Source organism: Echinops telfairi, unplaced genomic scaffold (genome assembly GCF_000313985.2).
Source record: "Echinops telfairi isolate 266 unplaced genomic scaffold, ASM31398v2 ScPeMD7_7424;HRSCAF=8462, whole genome shotgun sequence".
Lineage (NCBI taxonomy): Eukaryota > Metazoa > Chordata > Mammalia > Afrosoricida > Tenrecidae > Echinops > Echinops telfairi.
Genome location: NW_022111324.1, coordinates 56,496,769 through 56,513,836, shown reverse-complemented (window position 1 = coordinate 56,513,836; position 17,068 = coordinate 56,496,769). Strand labels below are relative to the sequence as shown.

General features: G+C 39.6%; 1 protein-coding gene across 2 annotated transcripts in view; it reads right to left on the bottom strand.

The window, feature by feature from the left end:
• The window catches only part of SYT14 (synaptotagmin 14), a 186,611-nt gene extending 169,846 nt beyond the window's left edge, over positions 1–16,765 (bottom strand). For both annotated transcript variants that reach the window (XM_004699860.2, XM_004699861.2), the window contains exons 1-2: positions 16,609–16,765; positions 4,037–4,252 (exon numbers count right to left, since the gene is read on the bottom strand). In XM_004699860.2, coding sequence (XP_004699917.1) covers positions 4,037–4,252; positions 16,609–16,720 — 328 coding nt within the window. In that variant the 5' untranslated portion in view covers positions 16,721–16,765. The remainder of the gene's footprint in view (positions 1–4,036; positions 4,253–16,608) is intronic.
• Positions 16,766–17,068: the final 303 nt, after the last annotated feature.

Here is a 17,068-nt window from a genome sequence, read left to right as displayed (position 1 = left end):
CCCCCGGGGACTTAAGTGGAGAGGAAATGTTTTGAGAATGAGGGCAATGAATGTACAAATGCGCTTTACACAATTGATTTATGTATGGATTGTGATAAGAGTTGTATGAGCCCCTAATAAAATGATTTTAAAAAATGACTTGAAAATAAATAAATAAAACTTTCCAGGGCTTTAAGTTCCTATAACAAGATAACCAAGCTCCTGAACCTGATACTTAGCCCTTGCCCCTTCTCCAAACACAAAGCCTAATTCAAGACACTGAAACACACTCTCCTTTGCTTGCATGATTTCATGCCACCGCCATTCTATCCCTTTGCAGAGGGCTCAGCCTGAAGCCCAGTCCCAAGGCCACCTATTCGGTGAAGTGTCCATTATCCTTCCCAACAAGCCTGGCCCACCTTCTCTTCTGTATCACTACAGTATTTTACTCCCGTAACTGAGCGATCTCTTACCACACGCTATTATGCATAAACTCACTTCTTACCCCAGACTGTGGGCTCTTTGAGATAAACAAGCTTGTTTTATTCATAGTTTCTAACATACTGTTTGGCACATAAAAAGCTCTCAACAAATGTTTATGAAATCACCGGCATCTAATTGCAGAATGCCTAGAAATCGTAGCCTGGGTGCTTTATCAAGTAAGTGAGGGTCAATATGTTTCGAGAAGGCTGGGATGTGTGCTGAATCTGAGAATATAATAAGAGGAGAGATAACTGTAGGATACTTGCACCCCTACAGAGGTGAGGGCAGGAATCTAGGCACCATCAAGGCTACCCTTTCCTTCTCAGTGATAACACTCGGCCGCTCAAGTAGCAGGATTGCTGTGCAGAGACAAGAGAGGCGCAGGGGATTGCAGGCTCTTAGGGGAAGGAGAGAGTAGAGAAAAACATTCTAAATTGCAGGTGCAAAGGGGGAATGTCTAGAGTCAGAGATTACAAACTCAGGGCCCCTCCACCATTGTCACATCATTATCAACAACCAATATTTACTGTTCTCCTGCTTGTTTAGCATAGTACACTGAAAACTGTACCACAGGTATCTTTTAGTGTCCATGACAAATCTATCAGGTAGGTATCATCTACATTACACAGAAATGAAACAAAGTTAAAAATAGTTGACTACACTGCTCAAGGTTTCATGGTTAATAAGTCAAGTGATAGAGTCAGAATGAAAACAAGGATTGGACATCAAAACCCATTTTCTTTTTGCTCTACAAAATATGTGCTGAGGATGTACTGAAGTTGAGGGATTGGCTTTATTACTATGCAATATTTAGTAATCCCTGTTAGCATACTTTTTTTCTAGGACTAGGAAATGTATATTTGAGGGTGGAATTCACGTCCAATATTTTTTGTCTCTTCCCTTCTGTGTCATAATAATCCTCACAGATGAACAGATCGGTGTTTGATTAACTTGTTATTACACCGGTGTGCTCAACTCACTCATTGCTGCCGAGTCAGTTCTGAGCCAGAGCGACTCTATGGAATAGCGTTTTCGAGGCTAACTTTCCAGGAAGTAGAAAGCCCCGTGGTTCGCCTGAGGAGAAATGGGTGGATTCAAACTGCTGACCTTTCAGTTATCAGTCCAACACCAGCATACCTACGATGGCACCAGGCTCCTCACCGTGTACAAGTGGGAATCAGCAGGAAGGACACAATCTTTAGTTAGCGAACAGCCAAATGCAAAACCAGAGGACTTAACCCTCTGAAAACTAAGTGCTGGCATATGATCTTAAGTCATTAGTAGTAATGACCCTAAAACACAAGCCACAACTTTGAAAACATGGATAATGTGTGTGCGTGTATCATAATAGAAAAAATATCTAAGATGTATTGGTCTTTTTTTCAGATCTGGATATAAGCATGACAACTGAGTTATAAACTAATCAAGAAAATAAACAATTTATTTAAGTATCAAGCAGCATGTTTCAATTAGTAGCAATATCTTTGTAAAAGTTCTCTTATAGAAATATGTGAAAAAATGTAACCAAGACTTGCATCTGGTCAGTATCTGCACATAAGGTAAATATCAATTCGAGACAAAATCATCCTTGAAAATTCCTTAAGCGGTGGTGTTTGAAGAAGCAGAAAACAGCTATACCAAGAGTACTGAACTTCAGGTAGGCAATCATTGACTTACTACATGGATGCCCTATGCTGTATCAAGATATATATTATTCTGGCAAACCTGTGACTGACATCCTCAGCGACTATTACTGACAACCAACTCTCATTGTTTGTGTACACAGTACAAGTGAATAATTCAGGTATTGCAATATAGGAGTTAGTCTACATTAGTCCCGAATCCCTTTCTCAACAGTGGTTTAAAATATTAGTACCAAGACTAATCAGTGACAATATTAAAGGAAGATATTTATGCCCCAGGGAGGTAAGACTCTAACATAAATTAAAAAAGAGGTCTCTAAAGGGAGCCAAAATTGGATAAAAACACATAGATTCAGGAGTGGGTTTGGGGCTCACACTAAATCCTAACTCCAATGTAAGAGCAATTAGTTCTGACCTCATGGCTCTGTTCGATACTCGCCCTCGGGAAGGGAACACAGAAAATAAGGGCTCAAGAGCAAAGTGTGGTGACAAAATTAGATGGTGTCTGGCTATCAGATAAAATAGCATCCCAGGTCTTAAAGGCTTGTCTCCAAACCAGGAGCCATCTATATGAGATTTCAACTAAGTCCACATGAAAGAAGGACACCTACATCAGTGACCAAAGGATGGTCATCAAATAATCTGAAGGTGAAGGAAAGAATAGTATCGGAGCCTAAATTGTGCGATTCTAGTTTGCAGCAGGCTGTGGATGACAGTGGGAGCCCAAGATACATTTGTGAGATCTACACAGGAAACAAGCCTCCGTTGATTTCCCTCGATCCCTAAAAGAGGGATGGGAAGAAAGTGGTTTCCAAAGTGCATTGGAGAGATCACTACAGAAGATCAAAATGAGAAAGCTGACCTGAAACTTGTCATTTAAACTGACAAGTTAAAACCTTGACAGTTGATCTCTGCTCTGATGCACTTTGGGCCTGATCTGGTTTTCAACATTTTCTGTGTGTGTGTGTGTGTGTGTGTGTGTGTGTGTGTGTGTGTGTGTGTTTAATATTGGGGTTTATCTAAGATGTATTTTGTCTTTGGGAGTAACCCTCTTGAATTTTAGTTCTATGTTTTTCTGTTTTTCAGTACATGACACCCAGGATTGATGAACCTAGAGAGACAGCAGGTAGCATAAGGCTTCCCGGGGTGGGGGGTGGGGGCTGCAGTGGGGGAATGGGGTAAAGGGGAGCTGATGTGAAGGAGTTCAAGAAGGAAAGGAATGTTGGGAAAGCGACTGCGGTAGCAATTGTACAATACTGCTTGATGTGCTTAACTATGGAATGATACGATATCTATATTAGCTCCCAATAAAATGGTTTTGGAAAAATATAAATGAATAAAATCTCAAACAATCCTAAAAAAAAATAAAAGAAGAAGAAGATTCCTTAAATTGTCTTTAAAGCACAGAATAATATAGAAGCAGCTCCCAAAAAACCCTCTTGGGCAGCTTCCCCCTTCTCGGAACAGAGGGCCATTCCTTCTGCCATGCACATGGCTCATGTTCCGGGCCATATTGAATAGAAAAGCATTTATTTACAACCTGGAACCATAGTCACCCTCATGAGACACTTAAGAGCGCATCAGTTCCCACAGAAGGCCCACAGACACTGCCCCACATACGGGAGCTGCACACTCACGTCTCCCATCGAGCGCTAGCTTGCTAGGGCACGTGCTCGCTGTGGACCGGGAGTGCCAACTGCCGCAACAGTTCACTCATGGTGTTTGGGGGGAGTTTTGTTTTAGACTGTTTTTGGCTTGAGCCCAGATATTTTCCTTGAATGAGTTATATTCCCAGAAATACCATGCATACGATCTCTCTATTTTTTTTATTACTGTGTGACCACAGAGGCCTAAAATTTTAAGTACAAATAATCTGTATTCTAATTCGACAGTTTGTGATTGAACTCGGTAAAATAATTGACTTCTCTTACCTTCGTCTATTGACGCTTCACTACTGTACCCATCATACTCTGCAGACAGAGGACTGTACTTTTGTCTTGTTTCCCAAGTATAGTTCTTTTGTCTGGAATCTGCCATTGGCAGTCTGGAATTATGTGTTCTGGACAAGGCCTCATGATATTTTCCCAGGGCTTCATCTTCACTTTCAGAGGATGAACCATGCTCATCTTGGTCCAGATATGAATTATCTATTTGGAATTGAAGAGAGATAAAAGGATCATTTTTATGCACTGAAATAGGACAAATTTACTTACATTATATATATGTATTACCATATACATACATATGAGCAATTAAAACATATATCCATATACTTATATTGGTCTAAATCTGCACACACATAAACTATATATATATATGCAAATATACTTATTTTTCTAAAGTTACAATTTCATAGAGTATGTGTACATATGTATATAAAGCTTGCGTGTGTGCATATTTATATCTATATAAGTATATAGCTATGTTTGAATCCTTAAATTTTCCATTTAAGGACTGTGTGTTAGTTTTAATAGAAAAAGATATAGTTTGCACATGCTAGTTATATCCATAAGTTAGTCATATGGATTTTTCAACCATGTTGAAAAGAAAGTATAGTATTATATAAAATAAAGCACAGTGCTCCACAACTTATACAATTTTTAAAAAATTAAAATATATTTGGGGCCCTACCACACGCACATGCATTTTACATCAGTACTAAGTGTCTGTTTGTCTCTCAGGTCTTAACAATCAATTGAAAACATTAGGAAAACATTTAATTTGGTCAAATAAAGCAGTCAGGTTTTTATTTAAAGGGAAAGACAGCACATATAGGAAGTGTTAAGTTAGTACTCAAAATGTTGTGAGGAGACATTTTTGGTTGTCATCTTAGCCAAATTTTTCAAAACTGTCAACATGCCAATATAGAAGTAAAATGGAAAAATGGGCAGATTCATATATTTGTACTGGTTTTATTATCACTGGTCAGCTTCCTAGAGAACATTTTGACAATACAGACCAACGTTTTAAATCTGCAAAGTATTTGATGATCTATTTCTATGAATTTATCAACTCCATTTCTAAGAATTCAGCCTAACCAAATCATCATCGTGAGCAAATATATATACATATGTATGTATGTATGTATGTATACTTAAGACAATTCACTGAAGAGTTGTTTTTAAGAGCAAAGGAGGAAAAAAATCTATTTAAGTAGCCTAAGGGTCCTGCAGAGAGTTTTGGCTAAGTGAATTGTGACATATTCATACAGAGAAACACTGCAGTTATTAAAAATGGGGAGGTGAACAACCACAAGTACTGGTAGGGAAAGGAGAGCTATTCCAAAAATCTAAAAGATGTTATGAAACATGAGATGCACCTATAGCCCCAGTGAAAGCACGCTCTATGTTCACAAGCATAGAAAGAAATGTCTGGGAGGGTGGACATCAAACTGCGAATACTACCTGCCCGCAAAAGGGAGAGTTATGAGAAAATTCTTACTTAAAAGTTAAGCCTCAACTTCAGATACAATGTTCAGAATCTATAAATGTTATATTTTTAAATACTAGTTATCATCTTAATAATAAAACAGACAACACAGTTGGAAATTGTACTATGCTGAGATTCATTGAAACCAAGAAGCTTACCTTCTCAGAATTATCAAATAACTCTAGATTACAGTAGTGAGAACTGGCTATATCAATCTAACTATTTTCTTTTAATTATTTTATTGGGGGCTCGTACAAGTCTCATCACAATCCATACATACATCTACTGTGTCAAGCACATATGTACATTCGCTGCCCTCATCATTCTCAAAACATTTGCCCTCCACATCAGTTGCTCATTTTCCCCCTCCCTCCCCATCCCCCCCCATGAATGCTTCATAATTCACAACTTATTATAGTTTTTTCATAAATTACACTGTCCAATGTCTCTCCCCAATCTAACTATTTTTTATAATCATTTGAGGTCATCTGAACTAAAGGAGTCAAGATTTGAAGCTTTGATGGGGAGGCAGAGAATTTTAAGATATGGGACACCATTTTTAGAGTTAGAAGCCAGTGGGTTTAGATATAGCTACTAAATTTCTGTTGTTTAATAAAATAAAGGAATCAAAAAAGTAAAACTATGACCAACATATTTTTTTGTGGGTGGAGAAATATTCTGCATTGACCAATATAGCCAAATAGGGCTATTTAAATTTAAACCAACTAAAATTAAGTAAAATGTTCCATTTAGTTCTTCCGTGTCATACGCCACATTTCATATGCTTAAAAGGCAGAGGTAACTAGTGGGTGCTGCACTGAGCCATGCAAAACTAAAAAACATTCCCATTACAGCAAAAAGACCCAGTGGACATGAGAAAATAAATAATAATTTATAAATGATCAAGGGTTCATGAGGGAGGGAGGGTGGGGCAGGGATGAAAAAAATGAGGAGCTGATACCAAGGGCCTAAGTAGAAAGAAAATGTTTTGAAACTGATAATGGCAACCTATGTACAAATGTGCTTGACACAATGGATGGATGCATGGATTGTAATAAGAGCTGTATGAGTCCCAATAAAATGATTTTTTTTTTAAAGTCCCACTGGAGGGTGCTGAGAAGGTAGCAGAATCAGCTTAGACCTTAAGCCTTTGATTCAGTTCAGAGCTTTTCTACTTTCTAAAAGAAGACCTCTATGGTGGCTTAAGGCAGCAGGAGAACTTTGAGACGTTTGTGGAAAGGAACTAAAAGTTCTAAGTGATATTTCACTTATTATAAAAAATTTTACCTACAATAGCCCTGCTTCAGAAATAAGAAACTCTTCTTTCTACTTTCTATGCCTTACAATCCCTGTATCAGAGCCCAGAACACACGTCTTATCAATAGTGTATCATGGTAAAGCAACCCAAGTACAACAAAATGGGACTGTGGTGATGCACAGGATTTTCACCGGTTGATTTTTCAGGAGTAGATAAGCAGCCTTTTCTGTCCAATCTGTTTTAGTCTGGATATTCCACAGAAAGCTAGTCAGCATCATAGCAACATGCAAGCCTTCACTCATAGGCATGGGAGACTGAGTAGACTGGAAATTGTACGTGGAAGGCCAGAATTCTACCATTGAACCACAAGTGACCCCTCTTCACTGTACCAACAAAACACGCAACACGCAATAATGCTCTGCATCAAATCCATTCCATTTCCCAGCGGCCCAACAGAGGGTTTCTGGCGCCGCATCTTTATGGGAGCAGTCAATCTCATTCAGCTAAATGGAGGGTTAATCTTTCAGAACAAATTTTGGAATATAAAATGTTTGAGTTTAATTCTGGTAGGATTCTGGAACCCACCACTTGCCTGTTAAGTTGTCATACTGCGGTGCTTGTGTGCCGCTGTGTAATGTTGGAATAATCAATCTAGGAAAAAAATAGAAGTCATCAAAAATAAGTGAAGATTGGCATTGCTGAGCTGAAATGAACTGGTACTGGCCATTCTAATTCAGACAGGCATAGAGTTTCCTGTGCCTGATTGACACATTCAATAGGAAGGTATTGTATTCATCATCAAAAAAGAACACTTCAAGAAATTTCTCCACATGCTTTCTGTGATAAGGTATTACCTTTATCACAAGAAATGTTGTCTGTGATACGATAATATCTGTACACAAACAAGGTAATCCAGTTAATACAACTATTATTCAAATTTTCACATCAACCACTAAAGCTGGTAATGAAGAAAATGAAGAACACTACTACTGTCCTACTCTGAAATTGATCAAACATGCACTCAAGATTCATTGATAATTATTGGCAACTGGAATGCAAAAGTTGGAAACAAAGGAAAAATTGTTAATTAGAAAATATGCCTTTGGTGATAGAAATCAAGCTGGAGATCAAATGACAAAACTTTGCAAGGCCAAAAACTTTCATCGCAAATACTCTTTTTCAACAAGAAAAAGGTGGACATCTTCAGCTGGGATACCTAGAAATCAAATTGGCAACATCTGTGGGAAAAATGGAGTTGCTCAGTATCAGCCATCAAATTGAGGCCAACTGCTGACTGTGGAACAAACCACCAACTGCTCGTCTGGAAGTTCATATTGAAGGGGAAAAACTAAAACAAGCCCACGAGAGTAAAAACCAGCTCTGTGTCCATCCAGCTGCCTTCAGAGGCCATCGCAAGACCAGACTTGAGTCCCTGACCACTAACGACAGAAGACCTGTCAGCTGTGGGAAGACATCAAGGACATCAGATGTGAAGTTAGGGAAAGGTCATTAAAAGCACAGAAAAGAAAGAAAAGATCCAAGTGGATTTCAAGAGTCTCTGAAACTTGCTCTTGATCACAGAGCACTAAAGCAATGATCGAAAGAAATGATCAAGTAAAAGAACGGAACAGAACATCTCAAAGGGAGCGCCAAAGGCCATAGAAGAGTATGCCAAGATATATGGAAGACTTGAGCAATTAACGAAGAGATCTATATTTATACCCATTCCAAATACATGTGACCCAACAGAATGCAGAAACTATTGAGCAATATTATTAATATCACATACAAACAAAATTCTGCTTAACAGCATTCAACAATGGTTGGAGTATAACATCCACAGGGAGCAGCCAGGGATTCAGAAGAGGGTATTCAATGAGGGGTACCATTGCCGATGTCAGATGGATCTTGGCAGAAGGCAGAGGATAATCAGGAAGAGGTTTAATGTCACAAATTCAGGCTGGATATAGAAGAGGATGTGGGAAAAGGGGTATCTATCATTGCCGATGTCAGATGGATCTTGGCTCAAAACTGGAATATCAGCAAGAGGTTTACTTGTGTTTATTGATCACTATGTAGAGGTATTTGACTGTGTGGATCCATAAAACCTTATAGATTAACACTGAGAAGAATGGAATTCCAGAAAGCCTCATTGTGCCGATCCTGGACCTGGACCTAACAGAACAAGGGAAAAACGAGAGGCTTAAAATCAGAGAAAATGTTCATTAGGGTTATATCCTTTCACTATCCTTATTCAACCTGTATGCTGAGCAGATTGTAGGAGAAACTGGACGAGATGAGGAAGAAACTTGGACAAATGAGGAAGAGAGCAGATTGGAGGAAGACTTATTAACAACCTGTACTATGCAGATGAAACAATGCGGCTTGTTGAAAGTGAAGAGACTATGGAGCATTTGCAAGTGAGGATCAAGGACACGGTTTTCAGTATGGATTATAACTCAATGTACCTCTCCAACGCACTGCCTTCTAGTCCATCCCGACTCACAGTAACCCTGTACGGCACAGGAGAATCCGCCCTGTGGGCTTCTGGGATGGCAAATCTTTACCGGAATAGAAAGCCTCCTCTTTCTCTCACAGAGCAGCTGGTGGTTTCTAACTGCTGACCTTGTGGTTAGTAGCCCAGTGTGTAACTCAGTACATCACCAGGGCACAACTGGATTAACTGATAGCATCTGATACACAGAGAAAAAGGTTGAAGTGGTCAAGGATCCCATCTTCCTTGGATCCACAATCAATGCTCATAGAAGGAGCAGTCAAGAAATCAAACAACATAATGCAATAGGTAAATCTTTAAAGAGGTATGTGTTGAAGAGCAGGTATGCCACTCTGAGGATTAAGGTGTGCCTGCCCTAAGCCATGGTATTTTCAATCACTTCCTCTACATGTGAAAGTTGGACAGTGAGTAAGGAAGTGCAGAGGAAACTCAATGCATTTGGATTATGGTGAAAATTCGAGAATAAGGAAAGTACCACGGGTTGCCAGACGAACAAACCAATCTGTCTTGAAAGTACAGCCAGAATGAGCTTTAGAAGCAAGGATGGCAAGACTTCATTTCAGGTGCTTCAGACATGTTATCAGGAAGGAACAATCACTGGAGAAGGACAGCTGCTTGGTAAAATGGAGGGGAGTGAAAAGGGGGGAGAGTCTCCCCAGAGGATGAACGGATACAGCGGCTGCAACAATGGGCACACACATGAAAACCATTGTGAGGAGGTGTTCAAGGGATCAGGTAGCAGACACCAAAGAACAAAAATCATCAGTGTGTGTTCACCTTCCCCATACAAATGCTGAAGACAAATGTGTGCATACGTAAGTGTGGTGAAGAAAGCTGATGGTGCCCGGCTATTGATAGATATAGCATCTGGGGTCTTAGAGGCTTGAAGATAAACAAGCGTCCATCTAGCCCAGAAGCAACAAAGCCCACATGGAAGAAGTACACCAGCCTGTGTGATCACGAGGTGTCGAAGGGATCAGGTATCAGGCATCAAAGAACAAAAAATCATATCATTGTGAATGAGGGGGAGTACAGGATGGGGACCCAAAGCCCATCTGTAGGCAACTGGACATCCCTTGCAGAGGGGTAGCGAGGAGGAGACGAGTCACTCAGGGTGCAGTGGAGCAAGGATGAAACACACAATTTTCCTCTAGTTCTTAAATGTTTCCTCCCCCCACCCCACCCCCACTATCATGATCCGAATTCTACCTTACAAACCTGGATGTATACTGGTACATATAGGAACTAGAAACACAGGGAATCCAGGACAGATGAACCCCTCAGGACCAGTGGTGAGAGTGGTGATACCAGGAGGGTGGAGGGAGGGCAGGGTAGAAAGGGGAAATTTATTACAAGGATCTACATATAACCTCCTCCCTGGATGATGGACAGCAGTAAAGTCAGTGAAGGGAGATGTCGGGCAGTGTGAGATATGATAAAATAATAAAAATGTATAAATTATCAAGGGTTCATGAGGAAGGGGGGAAGGAGGGGAAAAAATGAAAAATGAGGAGCTGACTCCAAGAGCCCAAGTGGAGAGCAAATTTTTTGAGAATGATGAGGGCAACGAATGTACAAATGTGTTTTACACAATTGATCTATGTATGGATTGTGATAAGAGTTGCATGAGACCCCAATAAAATGATTTAAAAAAACCACGTTGTGAGTGTGGTGCCAGACCAGGCAGGGTTTCACTCTGTTGTGCAGCACAGGGCTGCTGTGAGTGCTAACAGACTTGACAGCATTTAACCACATCATCTGGAATACTTGAGAGCCACGTGTTTTTTTAGGTACTATCATTCTTATTAATGCAAACAAAACAGACTTGCAAACCCTCTAGTGCTCTGTGTCCATGAATAAACCATGCTACCATGTTAGGTTTTAAAGAAAATAATATATAAACTACTTTATTTTTTTTTTATTTCTTTGTTTACCACTGACTATAGAAAAATAAAGTTAACAAACCTACACTAGAACTATCAAAAAACCCTGAATCCAACATTGAAAAAGTTGCTATAGAAGAATAGATTACAAAATAGATCTATTCTGAAAAAGTGGTTTTCCTTTCTAATTAGATCATCCATTCTGTATCAGCCTCTACTGTATCATTTAAAAGCCATGCATACACTCATTGACTAGCAGATCCCCATTCCATGGGAAGCTTCTAAAATGTTGTGGGGGAATTCTGTTAACTCTTTCATTTCAATTTCCAATTAACTGTTGAAGACCCATTGTATATGTAGTCATGTAGCAGAACTATAAAAGTCTTGCTCCTTTCTACTACTACTTGGTGTTTGTTATGTCTTTCGTGGAATTTACAGAAAAATTTCAGATATACAATTTATAAATAAATACCAGTGTCGTTTCGGCCTTGTGATCAGATTAGCAGTTAATTACTAGCACTCATTAGCAATTCCACAACCAAAGCCAATTACCAGTCAGCTGTTTTGAAAATAATCATAAATATTGTGGCTGAAAAGTCTAAAGGTTTAGTTAAAGTCTTAGTTCCCTAAAGAGAGCTCATGAATGTTAATCAGTTGTTCATGTACACTCATTGTGAGCACAGAGGAGTCATAGAAAATCCATAATTGGCTGAGTGAATAAAATGATACATGTTAACCCGCCAGGTTCCTTGCCCATCAGATTTAACCACGGATGTCAGCGGCTGCAAAAGGAGAAAAAGTTAAATTGAAACTGACTAAAATTCTTTTGTCACACATGAGTTAGTTTCAAGCAAAATAAAGACATAAATTCCTGTGATTTACAGATAAATTTCATTGATATATATTTTAGGGCTTCTGGTCCTTTGATTAGGGTGGATGTACACTAAAGCATAGTAATCAATGTAACACAATCCACTGCTGTCAAGGAACAACTGAAAACATCTATACCTTAATTCTTACTCAACTGATCAGAAGGGGCTCTGGTGGCCCAGGGGGTTAAGCACTGGACTGCTAACCACAAGGTTGCAGGCTAACTCGGCAGCCCCTGCGGTCAGGAGAAAGATGAGATTGCTGGCTCCAGCGTGGATTGCAGAGAGCATTGGGGAAATCTTACGACGCGCTTCTCCCACCCTGGGAGGCGGCTGTGAGTCAGAAGAGACCCCACAACAGTGGGCCTGCTCTTTTCTTTTTGGTTTAAGTTGAAGAGTTACATTGGGCTTGGGCCAAACGTGCATCGAAGCCACATCAAAGCAACACCCATGGAAGCATGCACACGACTTACAAGAACCAAGGAGTTCCTGTTCATAGAGTGAGGAGACGTTAGAAAGTAAAAAGGTTTGACCTGGACCCTGGTTGTACCTATGGTTGTGCGAATAGCATGCATATTCTTGAAGTGCGTGTGAGGACAAAGTACGTGCCTTTAAAAATGTCTCAAGAAGAGGAGTCAACAACAAGTCTGAAGTGAGAAATACAGACATACCGAGGAAAGTAGAGGAATTTGGAGGATGCCATTTCCTCAGTGGGGGCACAGGTGGGTGAAGAGGAATGTAATCACTCAAACCAACATTTGCAGACCTCACCTTTTTCTGGTCTTATCTTACAATATTTTCCATCCTTCTTGTAGGCTGTCCCTTTCTTGGCCCAAATGCTTTCCTTTTTCTTGGTTTTTGTGTCCCCTTTCCCTTTGTAGTATTTTCCTGGGTTTACTGGTTCGTGGACTTCTCCGTGTACTCTGTGGCCAGAATTCGCATCGTGACATCGCTCAGCACTGTCCGGTTCTTGACCAGTCGCTCCAGCCCGTGCACTCCGCTTGCGAGCAGATGTCCCCGCACTCATGGGGCCTTTCAGAGAATCGCCCGCACCTTTAGGCTCCCGATGCCTCGGTAAAGCCTGCTGCCTATCGGTACTATGTTTCAGTGCTCTTTCTTCATGCGTATCTTGTTCTTGCTGTTGTGCACATGGAGTGTGAGTGTTATGTATGTGCTTTGTTCTGTGTTCTACATTGGATTGTGTCTTTTGACAATTGGCATCTTTGGAGACTTCGGGTAATAGGAGGTCTTCCTGTTTAGAAGCATCTACAGCTTCCTTTACTGCAGCGCTTCCGTCCTCTGGGCGAAAGCCATGTATCATGCTTGTCACCTGCTCAGCAACTGAGTCAGTTAGGGCGTAGCTGACCTCCCCGACAGCAGAGGTCAAGTCTTCTACTGCACTACTGATTGTGTCCACTAGAGAGGACACCGAAGGCAGATTCGGCTGAAAACTTTTGAAAAATGCCATTTTCTAATTCTTTCTTTCTTTCTAAAAGGTGTGATACTGGAATTTTCTCTTCTTAATTAAAATATCAACCATTTGGGAACTTCGATTTAATATTTATTTGGATGGTGCTACTCATTAGCTCAATAATGGTATTTCACACTGTAGCTTTTAATCTTTCTGTAAATGCATTACTCACTGGAAGAAATATGTTGAAGTAAAGACTCGTCGAGAAAAACAAATCAAACCATTTGTTCACATGTAATGACTTTTTTCTCTCATTCCATAGCTATCATAATAGCAGCAACTCAAGCTCTTGCCCCTCAGACACTATGGGTTTTTAAATTCTATACCTGCAAGGAAGAAGTATAAAAAGGGATTTATTATGTAATTTTAATTTATTTGTTAATAGTTTATGTCGGGGAACTATTCTATCTTATTAACTATGCGCACTGTTTCAAATCAAAGAAAAATATTAGGAGAAAATGTCTTCATTTAGGGGAAATAGTTTCAGGAGAAACCATTGAAACACTTTTAAAAAGAGGTAGGAATAAGAGAGGGAAGAGGGTAAGCATATGCTGGGTGGTTAATAGAGAGAAGTTACTGGATTTACAAGTATCATCTTACTTTATTTTACCATAATTCTAGGACATAATTATGATTCCTATTTAGCTAATGAACATGGAAACGAAGGTTCAGAAAATGTTGACAGGTCCCCAAGACACTTTGCAAAGATCGTCCATGTCAAAATTACTTTGGCAGCATCTACTAAGATGATACTTAGGATCCCTGGTGGCACAGTGTGTTAAGCAATGGGCCTCTAACAGAAAAGTCAGCTATTTGACCGACCGGCTGTTCCATGGGTGGAAAGGAGGTAAATCTCTCGCACGACGCTTCACAGCCTCCCCGTCTGCCCCGTGAACAACGCAAAGGCTCTGAAGCGGGAAGGGGCAGTGCCACCCTGTTCTACCGTGTCGCCCGGAGTTGACTCGAAGGCAGTAGGTTTGGCTTCGGGGTTTTTGTCTCCTTTGTACCCCTCATAGCTAGCCTTCAAATTAAGGGGTGCATCATGTACCTATTAAGATCTTTGAAAGAGGTAGCCATCTCTCTCCAGAAAAAGCTATGCATGACTCTAAAGAAAGGTTGGCTTCAAAGAAATAACCTCATCTTTTTTCCCCCTCCTGCTGTTATTTTCTGTGTCTGTATCTTAACTTCTCAATCCAGTATTGGCAAGAATATCAAGGGATTAAACTATCCCAGTTCTGTTTTGGTTTGTCTTAGTCCTGCAACTAATGCTTAATTGGAGTGGTTCTCACCCAACCCAAGTCAGGAATCTAACACATGGGACTGAAATACTGAATCAAATTTATGTCGGAACCAAGACTAATCTCTGCACCAGAAAGTATAAAGTGACGTAAGAAAGGGAGAAGCCACATTGGCAGTTTAAAACAGGGTGCCTGTACTTAATACTGAAATCCATCTCAGCACAGTGATAAGCATGCTTTCTGCTGTGCTGTTGAAAACAGGTAAGTGGTAATATGCAAAAGAAAAAAGATTTACAGCCCCAGAAACCCTAAGGAGCAGGTCTCCTCTGTCCTGTAGGATTGATGTGACCGGGAATTGACTGGAGAGGAACGGGGAGGTGGTATGTACCCTTCTCGTTCTCATTTGCTCCAACATTTCCTGGGGGCTACCTGACAGAGTAGATGTGAACAATATGAGAATGCAGTTGTTCTCTATTACACTAGAGGTTACAAATGGTTTGCAAAAATGTAAAATAATCCCTCTTACCAAACATTTTTTCATAGAGGAAATAGAGATTTTTCATTTTAAAATGTTATCTACATTAATATGTAGTATGTTTATGATTTTAAAAAATAAACTAATGTAAAATTTTGCATTTTTTCAGTTTTAACTTCTACCATGGCCAATATAAATAAATGTATGAAATGCCAATGATTTCATCCCAAAAGCAAGTGCACCGCCATCAAGGCAACCCTGACTCCTCGCAGACCCCAAGACAGACAGAAGTGCCCTGTGCGTCTCCAAGATCTCCACGCAAGTGGGAAGCCTCACCTTCCTACCACGGGGCGGCTTGCAGGCTCAAAGTCCTGACCTGCGGTCGCACCCAAAGAACGAAATGCTGCCGAGCCAAGAGCTTCTCATTAATGAGTATCTTTAACTATACGAATGATCGGAAAGTAGAACTGGAATGAAGTATGAGAAATTCAATTCAAAACCAAGAGTGTACTAGAGAGTTTTCTAACTCCAAAGTCATAGAATCCCACTGCAATTTTTACTAACAATGAGGTTGTCAACTTTTAATTTATCACACTAGAAAAGTATCTCCTGAACATATGCACATATAAAAAAACTTTCTTAGTTCGTATTCCTTAAAGCCCTAAATTAACACTTTGTGTTTGTAATTCTCAAATTATTTTTGTAATCATTTCTATAAAAATACAAAATTAAGAACTCTTAACGAGTTAAAAGGCAAATTTTTGCATAGGAGAAAGCAAGCATCAGATTCCTCATAATGATGGTATTTAGGACTATTAAACTCATCATGCCTATGCTGCCAAGGGAGCAGACAGAGCCCTGCTGTCGCTACTCAGACTCTCTCTACTGAACTACGGGGGAACAATGAAAACAGGCACCACTGGAAATTCAACAGCAGGTCAAGGAAGCGGGGAAACATTTTCAAAGCCCTAGGGAGACTCTGGGACAAAAGCTCTCTAGGAAGCTACTTGGACAATGGATTTAAGCTACATATGCATCAAGATACCCTCTTCTCCTAAAATGTATCTGTCCATATCAATGACTCAAAAGCATACACTACACATAAAATATTAAAATGTCAGTTTTGATACAGTAGACAATTCATTTGTATGCAATATATTGACCATTTGGGAACAACAGGAATGTAATTGGCATAATTTACTTAATGGTAAATATTTTACTTTCACATAATAGTGGCTCAAATGTTAGTTTACTGTAAATGGAAATCAACCTTTTATTGTCTATATATTAAAAATCATACAAAATAATAGAATAGCAGAGACTAAAACATTCTTTTACAAAGAAAAGCAATGATATCATACTTACACATTTTATCTTGTGAATTCTTCCTTGTACTGTATCCTGAGCCAAGATCTGGAAACCCGCCAACATTTTCAAAACAGAACTTCTTATTAATATAGAGAAAAAGGAGCAGCATCAAGATAATAAACACCCCGACAGCTGACAAACATCCAACTGCCTCTGGAGATACTAGAGGGAAAAAATTCACAGCTGTAAGCATTTATTTCTTTTAAACTACAAATAAAAGGAAACCCCCATACATATGTTAAATTGCTGGCTTATTTGAATCATATCTTTTAATTGTCATAGTTTAAGACAGCTTCATTTATAAGAAACACTAACTGTGTTTAATGACAGTTGTTCAATTCAAGCAATAGCATTCATTCAAATCCCAGTTTCCCTATAAATTACGTTGGAAACAAATAATCTCAAAACAAAAGAGTTTACAAAATAAGCATTTATCTTATGCTTCATCCACTGAAGA